Source organism: Varanus komodoensis, unplaced genomic scaffold (genome assembly GCF_004798865.1).
Source record: "Varanus komodoensis strain SLA01 unplaced genomic scaffold, ASM479886v1 scaffold11, whole genome shotgun sequence".
Taxonomy (NCBI): Eukaryota; Metazoa; Chordata; class Lepidosauria; order Squamata; family Varanidae; genus Varanus; species Varanus komodoensis.
This window is the reverse complement of record NW_025335317.1, coordinates 20,057,433-20,080,512: the sequence shown is the minus strand read 5'-3', so window position 1 is coordinate 20,080,512 and position 23,080 is coordinate 20,057,433. Positions and strand designations below refer to the sequence as shown.

General features: G+C 41.2%; 1 protein-coding gene across 4 annotated transcripts in view; it reads left to right on the top strand.

The window, feature by feature from the left end:
- The window catches only part of MICU1 (mitochondrial calcium uptake 1), a 156,277-nt gene that overhangs the window by 29,140 nt on the left and 104,057 nt on the right, over window positions 1–23,080 (top strand). For 3 of the 4 annotated variants that reach the window (XM_044420532.1, XM_044420531.1, XM_044420533.1), the window contains exon 3: window positions 12,079–12,265. In XM_044420532.1, the coding sequence (XP_044276467.1) occupies window positions 12,079–12,265 (187 nt within the window). Of the gene's footprint in view, window positions 1–12,078; window positions 12,266–19,784; window positions 19,804–23,080 lie in introns of those variants that run through there. The other variant, XM_044420534.1, reaches the window with a different exon arrangement.

The following is a 23,080-nucleotide window of genomic DNA, read 5'->3' as shown; positions in this document are numbered from 1 at the left end:
TTTGCTGTAATGGTTCAGAGCTTTGAAGTACATTCTAAAAATTGAAGGTGACTTACATAACAGAAACTAAGTGATCTGTATTAGTAGGATACCATAGAAAACAAGCCATCCCAGCTTGTGGAGAAATCAGTTTGAAACATCTGACTCAAGAGGCAGGTGTTGCTTAACCCATGTCAGACAGAGGAATTCTATTAGGTACACTTGAATATTTATGACTATTCATAAAATATACCCGTGTATATTTTAGTGACTCATTATGAAACCACTAACATAATTGGTGTTTTATTATTAGAATGAGGTATGCTTTGAGGTGTGGTAATTGTTCCACAGCAGTTTCTTCACCTGAAGCAGGAAACCACTGCAAATAGTTCTGAGATTAAAGTGTTCATGTGCTGTGCATTACCTACAAATGAATTTCTTTGAACTCCTTAACCCTAAAACGTCACTTTTAATTCTATCTATTGTTTGTTATAGAGCAGCATGGTACCCTCTGGTGGATAACTTAGGTCATAACATCCAAAGTGTAGTATTTTGATAAATCTATTACAGAGGTCTTCAAACAAGGAACACTTCTTATTGGGAAAAATCATTGCAGAACTCATTAATATATATATTTCCTGTGATACATTTTATTTAACTTTTTTAACCACCCAGAGAGCCTCCGCTATTGGGTGGTATAGAAATAAGTTAATAAATGCAAATGATATGTTACAATTAATGTTGCAGTAATTCATTTCATATAATGTTAACAGAAGCTATCTATAAATGCATTAAAGAACCCATTCATTACTTAGTAATGAAATAATATTGAATTTACAGAATACATACTAAATTTTAATATAATATGATATAACTAACAAATAAGCTAGTAAACTAGATTACTGCAATGTATTCTGTGTAGGGCTGCCCTTGAAGACTGTTCAGAAGCTGCAACTTGTGCAAATTGCAGCAGCCAGACTAATAACAGGGTTCAAGCGATCTGATTTTATAGCAGCAATTCTGGCCTGTTAGCACTGGATGCCTATATCCTTCCAGGCCCAATTTATGATGCTGGTTTTAACCACTAAAGCACTACGTGGCCTGGTGCCACAACTCTTGACACAATGCTTCTCCCAGCCTCCTCCTGCCCAGACACCACCATCAAGTTCTGGGGCCTGTCTCTGAGGGAGCAACAAGAAGAAGGGACTTTTCAGTGGTGGCCCCCCAGGTATGGAACGAGCTCCTCACTGAGGTCTGCCTGATGCCAGCCTCACTATCTTTAAAGCATCAGGTAAAGACTATGGTCTACTACAGGACATTTAAGTAGCTTCTGGGGCCTGCTAGCTGATGAATGTTTTTCTTCTTTTTTCTTATTTAAATTATTATTTTATATATATTTTAACCTGTTCAATATGTGGTTTTAAGTGTTGTATTGTAAACTTTTAATGATGTTTAAATATGTTTTAATGCAATGTATGTAATTTTGCATGTGCTTTGTGAACCACCCAGAGAACTTTGGCTGTTGGGTGGCATAGAGATTAATTAAATAACTAAAACTGTAAATAAATAGGAAAGTTATATTTCATTTTAATTACTTGCATGTGCTTGGTTTTTTGCCACAAAGAAAATCAAAATGTGGTATTATTGATGAGAGTTGCAAGCACATTTGTGCTTCTGTATCCATTTTATTCCTGTATGATACCTATGTGATAATTATTCCTTGCAATCTGAGTCCACTCGAATGAAACCACTTTGGCTTTTAAAGATGTGTGTGTAAAGGATCTGAATAAAAATGAATGAAGACCTTACCTTGTCATAGACTTCTGTCTTTTTAATGAAACAAGGAATGAAGGTCTTACAATTTCACTGTAGTCATAGCAGTAAACCCCTGAATGATTCTCACAGAACCCTAGGATTTTGGGGAATCCAGTTTGAATAACGCTGCTCTAGCAGGAAGTTAAAATAATTCTAACAAAATAGTACTTAAAAGGACTATTCCTTTTACACACACAATATGTTCACACAATATGTTAAACCCTTTAGGAATTTTAACCATGCACTGTGCTGAAAATTCTTCAGTGCCAAACAATCAAGGCCCAAGTTTTGAAGCACCCTCCCTGCTGCTAGCAGGGAGTGGGGGGAGCCTTTATCAGCTGCCCCCAAATTCTGCTTTAGCATTTGGGGATGTTTGAGAAAGATTATAGCCTGCTAACCCTTTGGCTGTAGTGGGAAACCTTACTGCTGTGCTTTCCCAAGGAGCTTTCTGGGTTTTTGACTGACCACGGTTTATTTTATTGGCTGGATTCACACAATACAATAAGCTGTGGTGGGTTAATTAAACCCTGCTGAAAGCCATGGCTGATCGCCCTATGGAAAGAGTGCTGGGATCAGATAATGCACTATCTCAAGCCTCTCTGGTGCCAACATTGTCATCTTTTCAGTACCAAGTTAAAACTCTGCTCTATTTCCAGGCAGTTCATGGCGTTTCATAGCTCATGATGAGACGTCAGCTGTTTTAATTAGGTCTAGCTATTGAAAATGTTTTAGATGTTACACTGTGTTATATTTTTGTATGCTGAAATCTTAAACTGTGTAAAATTTGCATTCTGGAATTTATACAGTGTTTTATTGTATTTGTAATTTGATTGTATCTTTTTGTATTCAGATTAAATGTTGCAAACTGCCCAGAGAGCTTTGGCTATTGAATAGTATAGAAACAAGATAAATAAATAATCCTTGGTGGTTTCTATAGCACCATGGTGTAATATGTTGCATGAACCCAGTCACAATGTTTCTTCAGAAGACTTGATTTTGCTGCTTAAGTCTTTTTGGACCAGGCCTGGAGTTTTGTTTGCAACATATATTGGTCCTGATTTTCATTGTGTCCTTTTGCTCCCCAGTGGTTTTGATGCGAATAGGAGTGGTCAAGACAGCTTGTTGCTTTCTGACTTTTGGGAAATATGTGTACTGTCTCATTTTACCATAGACATTCTGTGGCATGATGTTCTTTTGAAGCCTCTGTGAAAAGTACTGCTTTTGCTTATTAAATGCAAATAGCTTGTAAAAGGAAGCTAGGAAAGAATGACCGAAAGGGCTGGTTTGCACAGTCAAACAGTCTACTGTGCTTGAGGTCATGGTGAGTTGCACCCCATGTGCACAGTCATTTTAAACATTCAAGCAGTGACTTGCTGTGATGTTTGGACCAGCAAGAATGGTTGCTGGTGTGGTTACCAAAGACCCACAACCCTCAAGCAAGTCATAGGTTCAAAAGTCACTCTGCACATGCTGCTCTTCACCAGCACAGGTCATGACTTGCTGTAACTGATAAGCCATGGCGGGCTATGGTGATCGTACAAACCAGCTCGAAATCTCAAAAACAAAAATGCAAAATCTGTCAAACCATGGCAGATATGCAGTAGCCACAGTCAGCAGCAAGACCTCCGTAGGCTCCATTAATTTAAATTGATCTAAAATTGCTATAACCATGCTCAGAGTTTGCAGCCTGTATTTGTGCATCCCGGCCAATCTACACATGGCTGGCATTCCTTTAAGTTGCCTGCTTATAGCCTCCTAGAAACTGGCTTATTTATGCTTTCCCGTATGCTTTCAAAATGAGCAGAAAGGTTATGCACATTTGGTTATTTATAACCATATATTTTTACTAGAGAAAGTTGATATCTATGTATATCTTTGAATAATGCCTTAGCCTAAGAACCCTGAAGCAATGCCTTAAAAAATCTAGTGAACCTGGCAAAATGGCCTAGCTTCCTAATCTCAAAGGTACTGCATTTCAGGCATTTCCATGTGCACAGGCAGGAATCCTCCATCCCACACTTACCAGGAGTAGATAACAAATATCTCCCAGTCGGCACCTCTTACCCATAATTTACCGGATTGTTGTAACAAATTTCCAGAGGCCTGTCTCCTCCGTACTTAGCTTTCTGTGTTCCCTGTGTCAAAATGCTCCCTGTGCAGGTGTGCCCCAGCCTTTGTGCTCATACCTACTTTGAATAATTTAGCTCTCCATCAGCCTCCTCACTGGGGTTTGCGCAGTGTAAAATTCAACCAGCTCTTGTGAAAAATAGTCATCTTATGAACATTTGTGCTTCCTACAAGGAAGCATGGTATAAGATCCTGTTGTGATGTTTCCTATTTTATTTAGAGCAGCCTTCCTCCAGCATGCTGACTGGGAATGATGGGAATTGCAGTCCAACACATTTGAAGGGCATCAGTTTGAAGGGCATCTAACTACTCCTACAGAACAATCAGCATTTCACAGGTTTCCTACTGCAAATTTACATTATCCAAAAAGTTAGTATGTAAAGATCTTAACTGATCATCAGAAACACTGATGTAATAAATCTGCTTCAGAGAGGGCAAAGGTGAAGGGAACAGCACGTGGTATTTCAGTGTGATCAGTCAAAATACTGTTGTATTCATTCTGAATCATTTGGCTAGTATGGAACTAAACTGAAAATGTTTAACTTGCTAGCAGGAAAAAATCCCCTGGCTTACAGAGTAAATCTGGGAGAGAAGTCATGAAGCACAATGCATCTGTTTTTCAAGTATTCTCCAGTGGTGGGAAACGCTTTCCAGAGAAGCCTCATAGCTAACTCTGACCTTGCATGGGGAATTGACACCAGAAAACTCTCCCAAGACACTCCCATTGGAAAGTTCTTTCCATGAAAGCTTAAGTACAGCAGATCCCAGGAGAATATGCACAAGCAGACTAGTACATCTTCCTTTTATGTGCTCTAGTGACTTCTTCTCGTGTTTGCCCATTTGTTATTGCAATTGGGACTATTGTGCTTTTTTTTCAAAATTGCTTTCTTTTGATTTTAAGAATGAGTGCTGTTACCTTAGACACACTGCTTTCCTGCTTTTTGTACTAATTGGTTTTTATTGCCTTGCTGCAGGAATGCTTTAGATTGAGATTTAACATTCTAATAAATGTGATGCTGTGTAGTGTTCCAGTTTAACCCATGGCATGAGGCCTGTGGTCTAAGCTCTGTGGTCACCGGTGGCACCCTGTCTGTTTATCTTGATGGGCAACTTAGTGCTGCTAAAAGAATGCTGGAGCCTAGCCGAGGCTGAATGCTCTCTCTCATTTTATGGGAATGACTGTTAAATTACTTTTGTCAAAAAGTGACTAAAATACTTGATGGTGGACTGAATAGGCCCTGATTTGTACCTCACCTCTGCCTAGCTAAGGCTAAAAGCAAGCCAGTCTTTCTCAGCCGCTCCTTGTAAAATAAGGGCAATTTCCTGGTTTGCATACACCAGTAAGCCAGGATTGGCAAACATGTGACCTTCCATAAGTTGCTGGATTGTAGCTGATATCAGCCTAGCCAGCATAGGCAGTGGTGAGGATGATGGGAATGGTAGTCCAGTAGCATCTGGAAGATCCCACATTATCCACTCCTGTAGTAGGTCATGGTGTGGTTTGTTGAAATATGGCTTGTTATTGTCCCAGTGCATTCCTGCAAATAAACCATGATTTGTTAATCAGCTAAAAACACAAATGCAAGCCATGGTTGTTTGTTGGCTTATGAAGTTTGACTTGTTTAAACCATAGCTAATTGTGTTGTCTGAACTCGGAACTGAGACAAATTCCTGATTTGTCTGTGCTGCTTCCACCCTAAAACAGAGGCATCTAGTGAGAGCAGCCTTAAAATCAAACCATTAGCAAGCTGTCAAATGGAATAAGGGAGGCATTCACTAGAACTAGAGAAAACAAATCATGGTTGGTATGCTTGTCCGCAAGACAGTTTATGGCTAAAGCAACAAACCATGGCTTAAGCAGTATGTGTGAATGCTGGCAATATCTATTTTATAGGGCCCTATTTGAAGGATAGCTGATAACTCTGTTCAGCATTTGAAGTCTTCCTCTGAGTGCCACCTCAGAGGGAGGCTTGGAAGGCAGCAACAAAAGGAAGGGAGGCTTCAAAATGGCAGTTTATCTGTGGAATGAACTCCTCACTGTGGCCTGCCTCATGCCAACATTGGCTTCCTTTTGTCACCAGGTGAAGGCAGCCCTCTGTGCCCAGGTTTTTGAGGACTTCTGGAGTTATTTAATGGCTTGATTTGGGCACCCATGGGTCACCTGTTTTTAACAGATATTCTACATATTTTGAATTACATGTTTTTGCTGTTAGCTTGTTTTTAATTTCTTAAGTTTGTTAAATGTTATACTCCAGAGCAAAATTATAGCTATTTTATTGTATTAGAGCCTTGTTTTAGGCATTATTGTAAACCTTCTGGGAGCTTTGGCTATTGGGTGATGTAGAATTTAACCAAGTAAATAAAGTATTGTGAAGCACATTGAAACGTTGGAAAGCAAAACCTGTGGTTTCTCGGAGAGTGCCCCAGACATCACAGATGATGACGACGACGACGACTCCATTTCCATGCCACCCTATAGCTCATTGGGCTCTCTGGACAGTTTACAAATTCAATTACAAAACACACAATAAGTACACTAAAATAAAAGCTAAATAATACAGCAATATATGGTAACAACAGTAGGCCCACAATAACCCTAGTAGAAAACCCGATGCCCAAACCAACACCAAACTGGTGCCAGACAGGCAGTGCCCTTCGACAGCCGCCCTCTGGCTGTTGCCCAAGAGCGCCACCCAAAGGTGCTGTCCTGTGCACCAGTGCAGCCCCACCTTGTCTCCACCTCCGCTCCACAAATGTAGGTATGGGGACCACTCCCGGCTTCCTTTCCTTGCCACTGAAGCTCTCGCCACTTGATGTCGGTGGGGGGGGTGACAAACAGTTGGGGGGGCGGAAGCTGTCCCACTGCGTGGTAGGCACAGTGGCCTGGGCAATGGCAATGCCACAGTGAGAGCAATAAGGGGGTGGGATGGTGGAGGAAGAGGATATGGCCTCACTGCCAGTAAAGCGCTAGATAAGTCACTAGAGGACACTAGTTTCTCCTGATGGAGCAATGTGTAGAACTTTCTTAAGCATGATATAAATGTTACACGTTTGTTTTTCTGATGGTGGTTGTCCTTGTATCTTTACTGTTGTAACCCAGCTTGGTCTGCTTTGTTTGCAATAGAAGAAGAGGTTGTGGCCTCAGATGCAGGAGATACACTTCTAACTAGGCTTCATGTAGGGCCAGTGCTGCCAGGGCTGTTTTTCTCTGAAGCACTGAAGACTTTGGGCTCACCAATAGTATGCAAGCAGAAAATAAGTAGAGACTTTCTGCCTGGCAGCCAATCCTGTGCCCTGAAGAGAGACTTGGTACCCCAAGGTCCAGCCCCTTTAGCCATCTCAGAGCTCTCTGATTATGTCGCTGTCTCTTCAGAACTGCCAACCTGCTTTTCCTCCCGATTCTTTTCCCCATTCCACCCTTAATTGGAGTTCTATTAAAGCTTAGGGGAGATTTCCTTCAAAACAGAGATTCTCAATTGTTGGGAGACAATCTTCCATCCGTCATCTCCTGTTAGTAAAACATCAACTGAACATCACTTCCTTCTGTTTCTGATCTGATGTTCAGGTGTGAGTACGAATGCCCTGCACAAGGAGGAAGTAGCTGCATGCTCAAGGAAACCCAGATGTTTGGGGAAGCACACAAATCACATTTTAAAAAGGGGGGTAAAAAAGACGCTCAGTATAATTAAAGCTGTGCATAATATGTTTGGAAGCAGAGGCGGAAGGAGTGGAGAAAGAACCGGTATAACTGTCCTTCAGGGAAGTTAGCTTTCCCACTTTGTGCAGCTGTAATGCTCGAGTCCACTGCAGCATCTCACTTCTGTGATTTGCTGCAGTGGACAAACACAGCTACCACTCTATAAATAATTATTGTCATCAATGAATATGTGCCTCTTTACTGCAGATAATTTACCTTGACAAATTTTTATAAGTGATGAATAGCACAATCCATCAAAAGTAAGTCCCATTCAGTTCAGTGGTGTTACTCTTCTCAGGTTGCAGTCCTATGCATACATACTCAGGACTCATTGGAACTTACTTCCAAGACAATATGCATGGGAAGGCATTGCAAAACCAGTTTTCCTGTGCTGTCTTTCACAAAAGCTTATGAACCAATGATACTTGTGGAAATGTCATCCATTTTTATTAATTGCATAGTTCTACATGATTTGCTGTTTTATCTATATAGTCGGAGCATATGTGAATTCCCATTCCTACTGGTGACATTGTTTAAAGGACACTGGCAGCATTTCTGCACATTTTAGTACTTCCCTTGTGTTATGCAGAGCGCTTGAATTTATTAGTACCTTCAAGTCTGTCACATACAATAGCTGTCAGAGCTTGATCCGGAGCTAGTAAGAAGAGAATTGAATGCCTGGTGGTTCCCCGCCCCCTTTCCTTCACTTTTGAATATATGCCCCAGTTTTGTGCTTCTTCTGCCTTAAATTTATTTGAAACGCATATCTGCACAGTGGGGGAAGGAGAATTACTTGTACAATATTGGACTTGAACCCATCATTTCTGGTAGACCACCTTGTCCTTCATGGCTTCCCTCTGATCCCCCCACGCAATACATCTGGGCCCTGGTTTTATAGTTTTGGACAAACAGCTTCAGTTTTCATTATCATCAATCCTTTGCAATACAGAGTTTCTCGATTCATCAGGGAAAGCAATGCAGCCCAGTTCATCACTTGTTGGGCATCAGAAATAAATCAACACAAGCTGAGCAGGCCGTTTGTTGTGAACACTGTGGTTCAGATGGTAAAAACAATTTTATGGTTCCTTCTTTATTGCTCTAGCTGCTGGTTTTATTTTGGGGCAGAACAATTTTAAGGAATGTTGGGACTTAATAAAGAAGCATCTTATGATCAATATTTTTATTGGGAAAAGTACTGATGTTTGCTTCCTTTCATAATTTAGTAGAAACTAAGATTAGGTCAAGGGTGCCCAGCCCTTTTGGTTGTAAGGGCACATTTCAGAATTTGAGAAACTCCTGTGGGCACCACCAGAAAATGTCTACTCAGTGGAGTGCCACTTTGGAGTATACGTGCTCTGCTTGTGTGTCTTATTCTGCAAAAATATTTGTTGGATGTCTACTGACACTACACTATTTAATATGCAGTTGTCCAATTCAGCTAATTGCTAGTAGTGCTATAGAGCTAAATGTTTCTTTTTAACCTATATTTTGGCAATGTCCAGCAATTTTTATTACCCAACTACATTTTGAATGGGAACAGTCTTTAACATAACTGATCTTCATGCTGTTTTAAATTATTTACCTGCGTCATGGAAATTCAAGACCCAGTGTGGTGTAGTGGTTAGGTTGCTGGGCTAGGGATCTGGGAGCTCCAGGTTCTAGTCCCCACTCACTCAGCCATGGAGCTCACTGGGTGACTTGGCACCAGGCATGAATTCTCAGCCTAATCCACCTCATAAAATTGTTGTTGTGAGGATGAAATTCAGAGGAGGAGGATTATGTCTTGAGTTCTTTGAAAGGAAAAAAGACAAGATATAAATTAAATTAACAAATGGAAGGGAGAATGGATTACTTTTACCTTTTCAGTAGCTTAAAGTTCTGATATTACAAATTCTGAAGGATGAACAGTTCCTATAATGCAAGGGGTCGGTGACCTTATAAGACTTTCAGAAATTGATTGGATGGCATAAAGACACCACGTTCAAATGGACACTCATTTGGGTATTTGGTCTCCTTTTGTTTGAAGCCCATGCATATTTGTTGCAAAGTTGTAGTCTTTTCATACAAATCCATGGATGTATGTTAAAAAGGGAGAAATGTTTCAGGTGTCTGTGGGCACCGCACTGGGGATCCCTTTGCAGCCTCCTTTGGAAGTGCCCATGAGTGCTGCTTTAGGAACTCTTGGATTAGAAAATGTGAACTTGGTAACAATATGGATTCAGTAACTAGTCTGGAAAATACAGAGTGAATAGATTTTTAACTTCATCGACTTTGGTAATATGTTTGACTTAGGGTTTCTAAATATTAGAAAGGGTTAGAGGAGTTCTACATTTCTCTATAAATGTTATGACTGACTTGATTTATACATTATGGACCCAATATACAGTCAGTCGTGTGCATCAAGAATCTCCCATACATAGCTTTTTTCATGATGTCAAAACCCAAATACGCTGTGGACTTTTTAACCTACAAGCAACCCAAAGTATTCAGGTTCTGACATCACAAAACAATCTACAAATGGGTATTCTATGGTTGTTTCTGCAAACTGGAAATGACTCTGCAAGTAACTGCAAATCTTGGGTTAATTAATCCATGGTTTGACAATCTGCCATACAAAACAAGTATGTATAATTTTCAGACACTGTATTTTTTTTTCCAACCAAAGGTAGTGAGAGAATTTATAGGGGTAGTGAGAGAATTTATTGTGTCCAGCAACTCACTTCCCATGAAATCATAGGTGGGAGGTTGTTCCTTATGTAGATAGCTGTAACAAAATGTCAGATGAATGAAAAACCTGCTATAAAACTTGTTCCATTTCTGAGGACTTACCCAGTGGTCCCTCAGATACGATCAGTAAAATTGTGTATCAGTGTTCCCATGCAATAGGGTTAAAGGGATAGGTTTTTCTGATCTTCCCAGAAGGGGATTTAAACTCATAGTTGGAATATTTGGTTTTGCATTTATTTTTTTATTTATTTTATTTATATTGCGATTTATATCCTGCCTTTTTCCTACAAAGGGCTCAAGGCAGCTTACATCATCTCTCCTCCTCCATCTTATCCCCACAACAACAACCCTGTGAGGTAGGTTGGGCTGAGAGCCCGTGACTGGCCCAAAGTCTCCCAGTTGGCTCCATGGCTGAGTGGGGACTAGAACCCGGATCGCCTGAGTCCCAGTCCCATGCTCTTAACCACTACACCACACTGGCTCTCAGCCCTGTATGTATACCTGTATGTTGGTGTTGTGTTCACTTGGTTGTTGCTATTTGGATTTAGGCCTGTAAACTGGGTGTTACCAAGTGTCATGTCAGTGATATTTATTCAAGCATTTGGAAGTTTTCCCAGCACCTTAATAAGCCATGATTTATGAAGCCTTGGCAAAATGCTATGGCAGCATGCTCCTTCACCGCTCCTTCTGCCCTCTCAGGCCAGCTTCAGCATAGAGATCCTTACCTGCATTCTTGCGGAGTTTCCAGGTATGTTTGAGTCACAGAACTATGGCTTAATGAAAGATTAGCCAGGTTTATGGAGCCATATAGATGAAAATATGGGAATTGCTGGTGTGTTTTCCTTAGCACTAGCAGTGTTCAGCTGTTTTACTTTTAGGTCTGCTTTGTGCTATGAAATCATGTTTGGCTATTGAGGATGACAATTTTTTTAATTGGATTCCCATTCGTTAGTACAAAGTGCATAAAACATTTTAATAGAATTTGCTTGCTGCATTGCAACTTGCTCTGTTTTGGTGCAAAGTTCTGTTAAGAGATGACTTCCGGAACATCACAAGCACTGTGTGAAATTGGAGACCATCCCTAGGACCCAGTATCCACAGGCATACTCCTTCTGTGCTTATGAGCGTTCCATGTATGTACCATGGCTAAGAACGGTTGATGGGCCGTTCCATCAGATTATTCTAATTCTTTTCACAGACACCTAAGTTGGTGCCATAGTTTGTGCTAGCACATTCCATCACGTGCCTTCGCAAGTGGTTAACAGAATGAAATCTACCACCTTCTGACCATTATTTCTACAGAAAGAAATTGCAGCTAGTACCGACCTGCACCTGGTGCAAAATGTATGGCAGCAAGCATCTCTGGCATGGTATTATGTTAAACTGGTTAAAACTAAGCTTCAAATGAAAAACCGTGAGAAATGTCAGAAATGGAATGCAAGTTGAAATAAGCGCAATACCCTGTTGCAAGTTCTCTGTAGTAACTCTGGTTAATTTGTATTTTAATGTAATAAAGTTTATTTCTGTAACAGCTTTTATAGAAAAATAGCAGGCATTTGGTTGATGACAAAGTCTGAGATGCTTTTAGGCACCTAGAATGAAGCGATTGCTTCTCTGCCAAAGGATCTAAATGGTGATGATTCTGCAAATGTCTTGCTGCATATAAAGGTACATAGTTTCTAATGCAAATTAGAAGAATGGTTGCCTTATGTTTCGTTTCTTTTTTTCTTCAGAGCCCACGCAGAAGCATCATCATCTGTAAAACATGATATAAGAGCAGAGCCTGGTGAGAAAACAAAGAACAGAGATGAAGTTGTGAATGAAGAGAGTGATGACAGAAAAGCTGTAGAGTCAAGTGATGAAGATGTTCCAACAGAAGGAAAGAAGAAGAAGCAGCGGTCTGGATTTCGGGATCGTAAAGTATGTATAATTGTTTTATTGGAATACTCTCTAACCACTGGAGGCATGAAAAAAGTGGACCATTCACTAGGTGAAACATGCTGACCACTATAAACAAAATTTACACTTGCAAGTGCAGCTACTCTTTTGCTTATCAGTTCTTGTTATACTCTTTGGACAAACGTTAATACAGAATTGTATGCTTCCTTCATTCTGGTAGAGCTGTGCTGTTCTGTGGTGTATACAACCCAAGAGCAACATCTGGGAAACCGTGTCTGGGATGTTCACATGTAACAGCAACCTAACCCAGTAGATTAGTCACAACGGGCTGGTTGACTGTTGAGCAGCTCACAGTGAGCCTTGCCAGATGATCCGGCTTACCATGACTGGTCTTGCTGCAGCTATCTCATGAGTCACTGCAGGAGGAACAGGTCTTTTTCCACTCTCCCTTTCGGTTTCACTGGGGCTTTTCCCCCTTTAAAATTTTTCAATCTGGCTGTCAACTCTCTGGGCTTCTTTAAAATAGATTTTTGAGGGAAGTGGATGACGTGGGACTGGAACATACACACAGATATGTCCAAATCCAAAAATGACCTGTTTCCCTCATAGCACTTCATTTTTAAAGGGACAGACAGTTTCAATAGGTAGTTGTAAAAACCTCTACCCCTTATAAAAGCAGGGGTGCATTTTTACTCACAGAAGATTAAAGCCAAGTGCAAACTGTGGACCCCCATGAGCACTAAAGAGTACAAATCAGAAAAGATGAGGGTCTTGCTGGGAAGGGTCCATAAATCCCCACTGACACTCCCTTGTCAGCCAAAGATCCCATATGCCCTTGGTTTCTCTTGATAGCTCACCCACTGCACACAAAAAAATTTGTGTGCAAAAGTTTTAAAATGCTGGCTAGGCATAGGTAGCCCCTCCAAGCCCCCCTTTCTATCTCTAAAGACTATCACTGTTCCATGCTGTGTTTCCTTTTTCCCTCTGTCCTCCTCCCTTCCCTCTTCTTTACCTGTTCTGAGATAAAAAAACAGGAGGAGAACAAAGTATTATGACCTGGTGATCTTTTTCAGTCATTCCAGCTTTCCATACTGTTATACATAACATCTATCCATTTTCTCCCACACCCACGCCATTTGTTTACACGTACATCTCTTACAACACACATACACACATGCCTTTTGAAAAGCATGGATCTGGCCAGTTATGTGTTTTTAAATGCTGTTCTCCCCTCTCCTGTTCCTGTGGGAAGGAAGCCATTTGTAACTATGGTTCATGCTTTCAAAGTACAGTTCTCTCTTGTTTGGGCAGGCAAGGGAACTGAAATGGGCCAGCCTACCAGAGGCTCGGTGGGCTCCACAGAATGCGGTTGGGTAAAGCCATCTGTCTGCCTCTGCCCTGAACCTTAGTTAATATTTAACCACGGTTTTGAGTTCAGACTTAATGATAACCCAGGTTAATTGAAAATGGAGGGATCAGCTTCCAGTATTCTCCCAACCACACCGGACAGGGGAGGTGAGAACACATGAATCAGAAGCTAATTTACACGATGCTAAAATATGTGGCTGAACTTTATGTTCATGCCATATCCAGGTATCAAAAGTGTTTTCACTGGCCAAAGACTATTAAGAACGTTAGACTTTTTTCACCTTTGAATAGCAGATCTTTGTGCCATTCTAAACTGCATTTAGGCAGTATGTGTGTGTCCATGAACACAGGAGTACAGGAAGTACTTTGGTGCATCCAGCCCAGTACTACTGACACTGACACAGCAATGGCTCTCCAGGGTTTCAGGCAGGATTCCTTCCTCATCAAGCCTGGGGAGGCCAGATATTAAACTTGGGACCACCTGCTTGCAAACCAGGCATGCTGCCACTGAACTGTGGTGCCTCTGTGCGAAGAAGTACAAGTCCAAAGGTACTTTGCCAATTCTTTGGATCCTAGCAGAGCAGTGAGCTTTTATCCACACAGAGAAGCTTCTTGAATGTCTGGGCACTCTGTGTAAACTCGAATTTGTATGCAGACATATATCTTCTGCAAACATATACCTACACAAATATCTATTGTGTGTGCATGTGTGTGAACATGTATTTATAAAAAGACAGGTGTGGGGATATGAGTTCTGTTTAAGCTTTAAATGGTGTTTGAAAACCATTCCTATCTTGGTACCATTAAAGACAACAAGTGGAAATTGCTTGGTAAATTGAGGGTGACACACAAGACATGTTGACGTGTGAATCAGAATTGATGGAAACTAGACTATAATAGTTCACTCTCAGACAAATCCCTGAGATATGTTTGTATCCTAATAACTCAGGGGCTGCCAATTTTTTGGGCACCTGTACAAATCTACCAAAGAAGGAAAAGGTAATTAAGAGCGTGCATTTGTGGCAAAGAGTTAATGATCAATAAGTAATATGAATGGTGTGATATGTACTCACTTTAAATAAATTTTATATTCTCACAGAACACTTCTACAGCATCTAGAGAAAGTTACTTGGTTTTGCTGGTAGTGCTATGCCATGGTTCACATCACACTTTAAGCCCGGGGTGGTTTATATACTGGGACTCCTGGTGTACATAAAAGGTAGCACCTCTCTCCTTTTCCTCCCAGAGTTCTCCCTCTGGTATCCCAGGGTACACTGTGGGAGAATCAAAGGGGGTGGCAGTTGGGCCCAAGTGTTACTTGGGGGAACCTTTTAGAGCCTGAGAGAAAGATTGTCAGCAGCCTTGTTTACCAGGACCTGAAGTGGCAGGGAGGAGCTATCTTATGATGGGCTTTCTCTCTTGGGAAGCTGAGCACAACACTCCACTCCCGCCTCTGACACAGAGTAGCACCACAGGTGCCTGACATGTGCTGGCCCCTCAAGCTCCATTTGAGGCTTGAGCAGCTAGTGCAGAATGGACCCTGGTGGGAACGCTTCTCTACTTGCTGTGGCAGCTACTTAGTGGCCAGCATGCGGAGTGTGGACAAAACAAGTGGTGCTGTGCTTGGCCTGAGTGAGGCACAGCACAGCTCATCCTGTTCCCACAGACAGGCAGGGAAGTTCTGCTGGGCGCACCATGCCAAGTGAAGGGGTAGCTGAGTCTTGCTTTCTTGAGCCTTCTGCTGAGGACACCCAAGAGAACACAGGCTTGTCCCTCCCTCTGTTTAGGAGGGAAGCACAAGGTAGCAGGAGAGCTGATGGGCACTTAGGACAGTTGTCATCAGAGTTGTTTGGGCAAAGCAGCAAAACTATCTGCTGTTCTTGCCAAGAAGCTCTCTAAACTTCAAGGCTTCACCTGGGGTTTTTGTCTCAACTAGGTTCGGATGATATGGCAAGCCAGGGTTTTGCTATGAAACCCCACAATAAACCATGGCAAGCTAAATACTGGGGCTTTGAAGCCATTGTGGCTTAATGCATTATGCAAAGCCAGTCTATGACAACCAAAACAAGCTGCTGTGGCTAAAAGACATGCTGTACCGTCATTCAGAGATTGTTTAACCCTACAACAAGCCATGCTTCTTTTGATGCAGCAATCTTTTCCTGCTGGTCCAGGAGAACAAATACCTTAGCAAATAAATTAGAGATGCTGGAGCTCACTGTTTTAATAAACTCTTGTTTCTAAGTTACAGCATATTAGTTTCTCTTGAATGATTTAATTTTAATTTAAAATTCTGTATGGGCTAGATTTCAGATGGTGCCTGATAAACTTACGCTTAAGAAAACAATCAAACTATTAGGTGACTTGTCTCAAAAACTGGCTGTACATGTTGGGCAATGAAATTTTTTTACTTCCCCCTTATTTCTAGAGTTTTGCCACTGAAAGACTCTTTCTAGGTGCCGTTTGTCTTCATCTAGACTGCCCTGAATAACTCTGGGATTATCTTAAAATGGTCCTGAAAGCCTTTCACCGGCACTCAGACTGCAAACTGTGATGAAGAGCAAAACATTGTGCTTCAGCTACTTGCTACATCAAGTAGCTATGTCCTGTGATGCCATCACCATTTCTCTGTTACTTTTAAAGATTTTTTTAAAGAAAAAAAAATGCGAGGAAGGGGGTAATAAATAAAGGAGTTCCAAGCAAAAAATAAGAAACATAGAAACAGAGTGAGCTAGAAAGGGTCTCCTGGGCCATCTAGTCTGCCCCCCAGCTCCAGCCAACTCCACTCATGGCATGCCTGCCATGTCATGGGATCTGCATAATATTGTATTTCAAATTCATGCCCATTATATGTGTTTTCATAAATTTTTTCCATCTTGTTTCTGCATTAATCTGAGAAATAATATCCTCCTATTCCCAGGGATCTTACAACATTAAAAACTTATAAAATTAAAGCATTCATAGAAATATGCAAAAGTTAAAAATATACTTAAATCAATTAAACATAAAAATATTTAAAAATACCCAAATTAAAAACTAAAACAGTGTAAAAGAATAGAACTAGTCCAATGCAATCTCACAGGCCCAGACCGTTCCCAATTGCCTTCTGGAACAAAAAGCATTTTGCCTGTATGCCAAAACTTAACTGGGAGGGCTCCAACTTCGCCTCTGTGGAATGGGAATCCCAGAGCCTTGGGGTAGCCACTGAGAAGGCCAGACATTCCCACTAAGTCTGCCTGCAAGGGTGGTAGGACCTCCCCAGAAGATCCTAGAACCTGGGAAGGCCAATAAGGAAGAGTAGTCTTTTAGAACTGAGCCATACAGGGCTTTATAACAGGCACCTTGAATTGTGCCTGGAAACAGACTGGGAGCCAGTGCAGCTGCTTCAGAGAGCATGTTACAGTAATCCAAATGGGATGTAGCTCAGGCTTAGGTAGCCATGGCCAAAGTGGACAGCTCCAGGAATGGGCACAGCTGGCACACTAGTTCTAAGTATGGAAATGCACTGGGCGTCCAAGCTCAGAAATATTCCCAACTGTGAACCTGTGCATTCAGGGAGAGTGTAAACCTGTCCAGCACACGCAGAATCCCTTTTCCTTGATCGTTTATAACTATACAAACCTTTCTATTATTTTCATAAAATCAGGGTTTTTTCTATTATAACCTGAGATATCTATTTTTGTAACAATTTCATTGTAGAAGATACAGTTTATATGTGTGTTGGTCTGTTTTTTGAGCTGATTTTGGCAAAGTATGAAAACAGATGGGTGACTGCATTCTGATCTATATACAGTTCTGGGAAGTGTAAATCACATTCATTTCTTTAAAAATGTGGTTTGGACCAAATCCTTGAGCACCTCTACTTACATACATAGTAAAGAAAGAAAGAAAAATGAAAATGGATCCGGAGTTGAAGGTTAGGAGCAAAGATAGGTCCTTGGTCTGAAAAGGATGAGGAGTACTAATCTGGATGGTTCAAACAACACTAATTTTGCTGTTCCATCCAGGTCTGACATTAGGAAGGTTAGTGTATATGTTTTGTTTGGATCTTGTCTTCCCGAAACAAATCTATCTGTTAAGATTGATGTCTTAGTAAAAACTCTAGGTTGAGTATCTTATTGGAAACTGATCACATCCACAGTGTTCTGCTGTGAAATGTATTGATTGAATGTTAACCTTTCCATGATACAACTGCATTATAGTAGCCCAAATGGAATTCAACTAAGGTACACATGACCATGGCCAGATCAGACATTGCTAGGCAGAGTTAGTACACTAGCTTCAGCTGCTCAAACACACTGCTGGCCACCACTGAATCCTAGGCATCCAGGCTCCGAGGCTGAGGCCTGAAGTACACACAAACTGGGAGCCCGAGTTTACAGGGGGAGTATAACCCTGTTCAGCATAGGTGGAGTCCTTATCCACTCATCTTCCTTTCAGCTAACCAGGAACAACTCTGTCTTGTCTGGATTTACCTTCAATTTGTTTGTCCATATCCTGTCCATCAAAGAGACTCACAGAACAAGAACAGCTTCCTTGGATTTAGATAGAAAGGAGAGAGAGATGGTTTGGTGGTACCAAACCCAAAACTCCAGATGGTCTCTCTCAATAGTTTCATAAAGGAGGAGATGAAACTCTTAGGCATACCATAGACTAACAGCTGTGGTCTTCCAACACCTACATCTGAAATCATCCCTCCAAGGAGGATCTCCAGGAAGGACTGAGCCTCCCAGTCCCGTCTCAGAAAGTCATCCTGGATGTTATGATCAATTATATTGCAAGCTGCGGAAAGGTCTGGCAGAACCAACAGGGTCACATTCACTCTGTCCAGTTCCTAACATTGATTGTTCATCAGTTTGACCAAACATCATTGTCTTTCTCATCATTGGCTGTGTCCTTTACTTTTGCCTCTGTTCCAGTAGAATAATCAAGGATCCTTTTAAATAGGGACAACTTGTGTGCACTAATGTATAAAACCTTTAGAAGAGTGATTTTTTCAGCTTTAAGAAAGTTTTGTCTGCCATTAAACCAATGGGTTTTAGACACACACAATACCTGCATGGTTCTCTGTAGGTCTGTTGGCCCTGCTATTGCCTTTTGCTGAGGATAAATAAAACAGAATTCTTCTGTGAATAACCTTTTCAGCGGAAGATAAGTACTTATTGATCAATTTTCTGCAAGAGAATCTTGCCAGTCATAACTGGGCTGATCATGGGGGAACATGTTTTCAGAGAAATCTTGGAATTTCTCCAATGCACTGTTTGAAAAACATTGTGTTAGAGGAATTGCTGTCTGAATCATTGCATTGCTATTTTCTTAGAAGTTTTCTGAACAATTCAGATGTTATTTTTTTTATAGCAGGAGTGACCAAACCATGATATGAGCTATATATAACTCTTGGGCATGTAAATGTGATTCTTGAATAGAATACAGTCATCTTTATGTGTCATTGAACTGAATAAACTTGCAAAGACCATGTTTTGCTTCAGGGCATTGGGTTGCTCACCTAACTGTTCTCTCCCCTAAGTTGTGTTAGTTAAACAACAATTTGTGACAACCTGAATAGGAGGATAGAGAGCAGGGATGTAAACTCCAGGGGTATGGAGAAACAACAGCAGTGCTCAGATCATCAGTGTAGTGCACTTTGTAATAATGTCTGCCTTCTTGAACCTTACTCAAGGAAGATTTTAATAGTGCTTTGTGGTGCTAAGGATCATGGGATTGATGTCCTAGTATAGGAAAACATATATTCTTGCCTTTGACTGGATAGGGTGGAAAGAGGTAAAGCAAGTCAAAATTTGTTACAGTTTTCATTTATAACCTATATGAATGAGAGCTCAATAGCTTATGTAATCTATGTAACATCTAAACATCTACTTTTGCATCCTATTTATGTCTCCTTGTCTCTCATCTCTTCTTTCACCCTAATTTTGTTCAGTGTATTCATTTCTAAACTATACATTTTCCAAACTTCTGTGAAGATTTAGAAAACATCATAACTGTTTTATGCCATCCCTATTTTCTAAACCCATATCATTTAGTCCATAATTAGATTTAAGCTGCTCAGTTTTGGACACACCTCAAAGCCTATCAACCTTTGCAGGTCTTTTTGCCTGGCCCCTCTGACTTTTTGCATTTCTCTGTTTCAGAAAGTTGTAATAGCAGATGCTGCAGAAAAATTAACAGTTAAATAGGTAGGGCATACTAATTGCTTTTCTTTTTGTTGATGAGCTGTGAATTGTATTATGAAATAGTCTCAGTGAACATGATAATTTGATTTCTGCTTTCAGCATTTTTGCATGTTTAATGTGTTAGAAAGCAGGTGTAGCTATTAGTGTGGTGCAATTAGACCACAGAGACCTAGATTAAAATCCCTGCAGAGTTATGAAACTCTCTGTATTATTTGGGTCTGTCACTAATTTTCAGAGTAACAGTGACTGGGGACTTTGTTACTCATGGAGGGCTGTTGTGTTATGCAAAGCTAGACAGATTTTTCCAGGGTGGTTTGCTTATAAATACTAACCACCCCAAACCAATAGTTAGATGGTGTTCTATCATGATGAGTTGTCATGTCATCTAAACTTGGGTGACTGCCACATTGTTGGTACAGGGAATCAGCTACTGAATATCTTAGCAAGAATGGCCAAATAACCACCTTGTTGTTCTTGCCAAACAGCTCCCAGGTGACTGCCAGTAACTTCCAGCCTCATGATCACAGCTGGCACTGACTCCCAACCACCACGATTCCCATATTTCCTTTTTTTATCCTCCTCTTGGTAAGATCCTGATCTCTCCTCTGTTTCCCCAAGCTTGCTCACACGATGGAGCACATTTTGCACCATTCCCCAAGCCTCTGGGAAAGTGATGGCAAGCCTTTTAGAGACCGAGTGCCCAAACTGCAACCCAAAACCCACTTATTCATCACAAAGTGCCAACACTGCAATAAAACCTGAATACTGAGGTTTTAGTTTAGAAGAAAACAACTCACAGCCACTCCTTGACAGCACACTGACTGGCCACACAGAAGCTCGGACGAGTCACGGCTAATGAGTCACAGCTCGTGATGTCATTGCCTGATGCCACTACTCCTTTCCGAGCATGTCCGTGGCCCCTCTGTGCACCGTTATCCGATGCTCGGCTGCTGGGGTGATGCTGGGGCGACTTGGCTCACATGCCGACAGAGGGCTCTGCGTGCCCGCTGCAGCACACGTGCCATAGTTTTGCCACCACTGCTCTAGGCGTTTTGACAGCTAACTCTGTGAGAGGAATGATGGTTTTTTGACTGGAATATACAGCTTGTGTATTTTCTAATCACATCCCTCTCCCCACAACATTTTCCAGTCGAACTAAAAGCATAAGATCTAGCTGTGAAGACTTCTTTTCCCAGACAGAGGCATGGGAGGCACTCTGCAATATCCCTAGCTCCTTGAGTCATAGAAAAGGCACCGGCATATAGAGTGGCAGGGCATAGGTGGGAAAGAGGAGGACCTTGTCTCCAAGCACTCCTTGTCTGTGCGCAAAGATTCCTTGTGCCTTTAGTTTCTCTTGATTGCTTGTCTGTTGACAGCTGTGTAGAAGAACCAACGTGGGAAGAAACAATCTGGAGCCTCTTCTGACAGTGTCCTGTATTGATACCTATTGTACCTTGCCAGCCCCCTGAGCTTTGCCTCAACCAAGGCTTCAAATTCCTGCACGTGTGCAACTGTGGCTAAAAAATAATGTTAAAAGTGGATCTTTACACAAACATTTTCACACTTTTTTGAAGAGGGGACAGATAGCCCCTCCAGGGTGCCCCTTGGGCACTTCGAAAGAAGTCTCAGTGGCTGTCAAAATGGAAATTGTAAAAACAAGCTGGCAAGTTCCCATGTTAGGATCTTTTTTAAAAAGAGGTAAAAAAGGTAAAATGGAGTTGTGATGAACCAAAAGTGGCTCGTGATTGCAGTGGGAAGAGAACTCAGTGCCTTCCTTGCTTGTTTAAATTCAATACTTAAAACAGAGAGAATTACATTGCCAGGTGAAAGGCAGAGTTTCCCCACCCTTTGCAGCTTTCTTTCTCATTGCTTTTGAAACACACAAGGAAATTGACTAAGCTAGACTATGTAGATCTGTGAAAGACCAATGAAAAGAAAAAGCAAATAAAGCCAAACACAATTGAGTAGTTTTCTGATGCAAAAGAAAAAAAAACTCCTTACAAAAACATCCTGTTGTGCATTTGTGAATCTCTAAAAGCAAACAACCCCAGCAATGAATGAAAGAGTAGCAGTTGGAGAAATAAGATGGGTTCTACTGTGAAGGAACCTGAGATACTTGGAGGAGGACCAAAGAGGAGAAGTAGTGGGAAGATCAGCCGTCACGACAGGCAGACACACCATGAGTTATTCTGAAGGATGGCTTAGTGTGCCTTATGAATGTGACTATTACCTTATTCAGTTGCTGGAAGCAGAAAATAGAGAAAGTCCCTTCCATACTGCCCTGAGTTCTTTCAAAGTATGGTGTAATCAATGGCAACAGCAAGAATATGATGACCCATGCTCCAGCAACATTTTGAATTGATGTTATTGCATAAGCTTGTATTAACCATATTGTGGATTGTCTGGCTTTTAATAGCAGCTAGAAAACATGCACGGGCTTTAAAATGCTTCAGTGGTGGTATTTAGTCATGAAACTGCTGTGTCAGCATTTTCCTGTCTCTCGCCCACTTCCCAAAAAATATTAACCAGGCATCTATCTATGCTATATTAAGATAAACAGTAGGATTAGTATTTTTGTACCTACTTCCTTTTTCATTGATTTGTCTGACCTTAAACTGCAGTTTATTAAGAATGCAAACGCTGGAAAGCTGACACAAGCTGAACTTCCAGCTTATTTTGCTCTACTACTATGTGCCTTGAATTGAATTCCTTTGAAATATAGTATTGATTAAAAGAATCCTTCTGATGACCTGTTACTTATTTTTCTCCACTTTAGCACCATCCTCCTGCCCCCAAAGTTCATAAAGCTAATTTGTGAACCTTGATGGAGGTGGATATGCTTAAGTGGTCATTTGGAGGATGCTAATTAAGAACTGATGCATCATAGTGGCTAATAGGGTGAGCGGGGAGGTACCTGCCTCAAATCTCTCATCTGCCATAGGGAAAGAGCTAAGAATTGTTAGGAAAAGAAAATGACTTTGACTCAGTCTTATTTCTCCTCACCCCAACAATATGAGGATAGTAATAATGAACTAACCCTAACTATATTTTCTTCATTGTGGTCTCTGTGCATCACACATAATGGGTACTGCGCCTGCGCAGTGCCTGTTGCTGGCTGGAATACCCAAGCTGCAACAGTTTTTGGCGGGAACTCCGCACCACTCCCCACTGATGCTATATAAAGCAGAGCGCCCGCCATTTTCCCCAGTCTTCTTTCGACCGCTGAGCGGATTGCCTCGAGCCATTACCTTGTCTTCTCGTATTTACTGGTTGTTTCTCT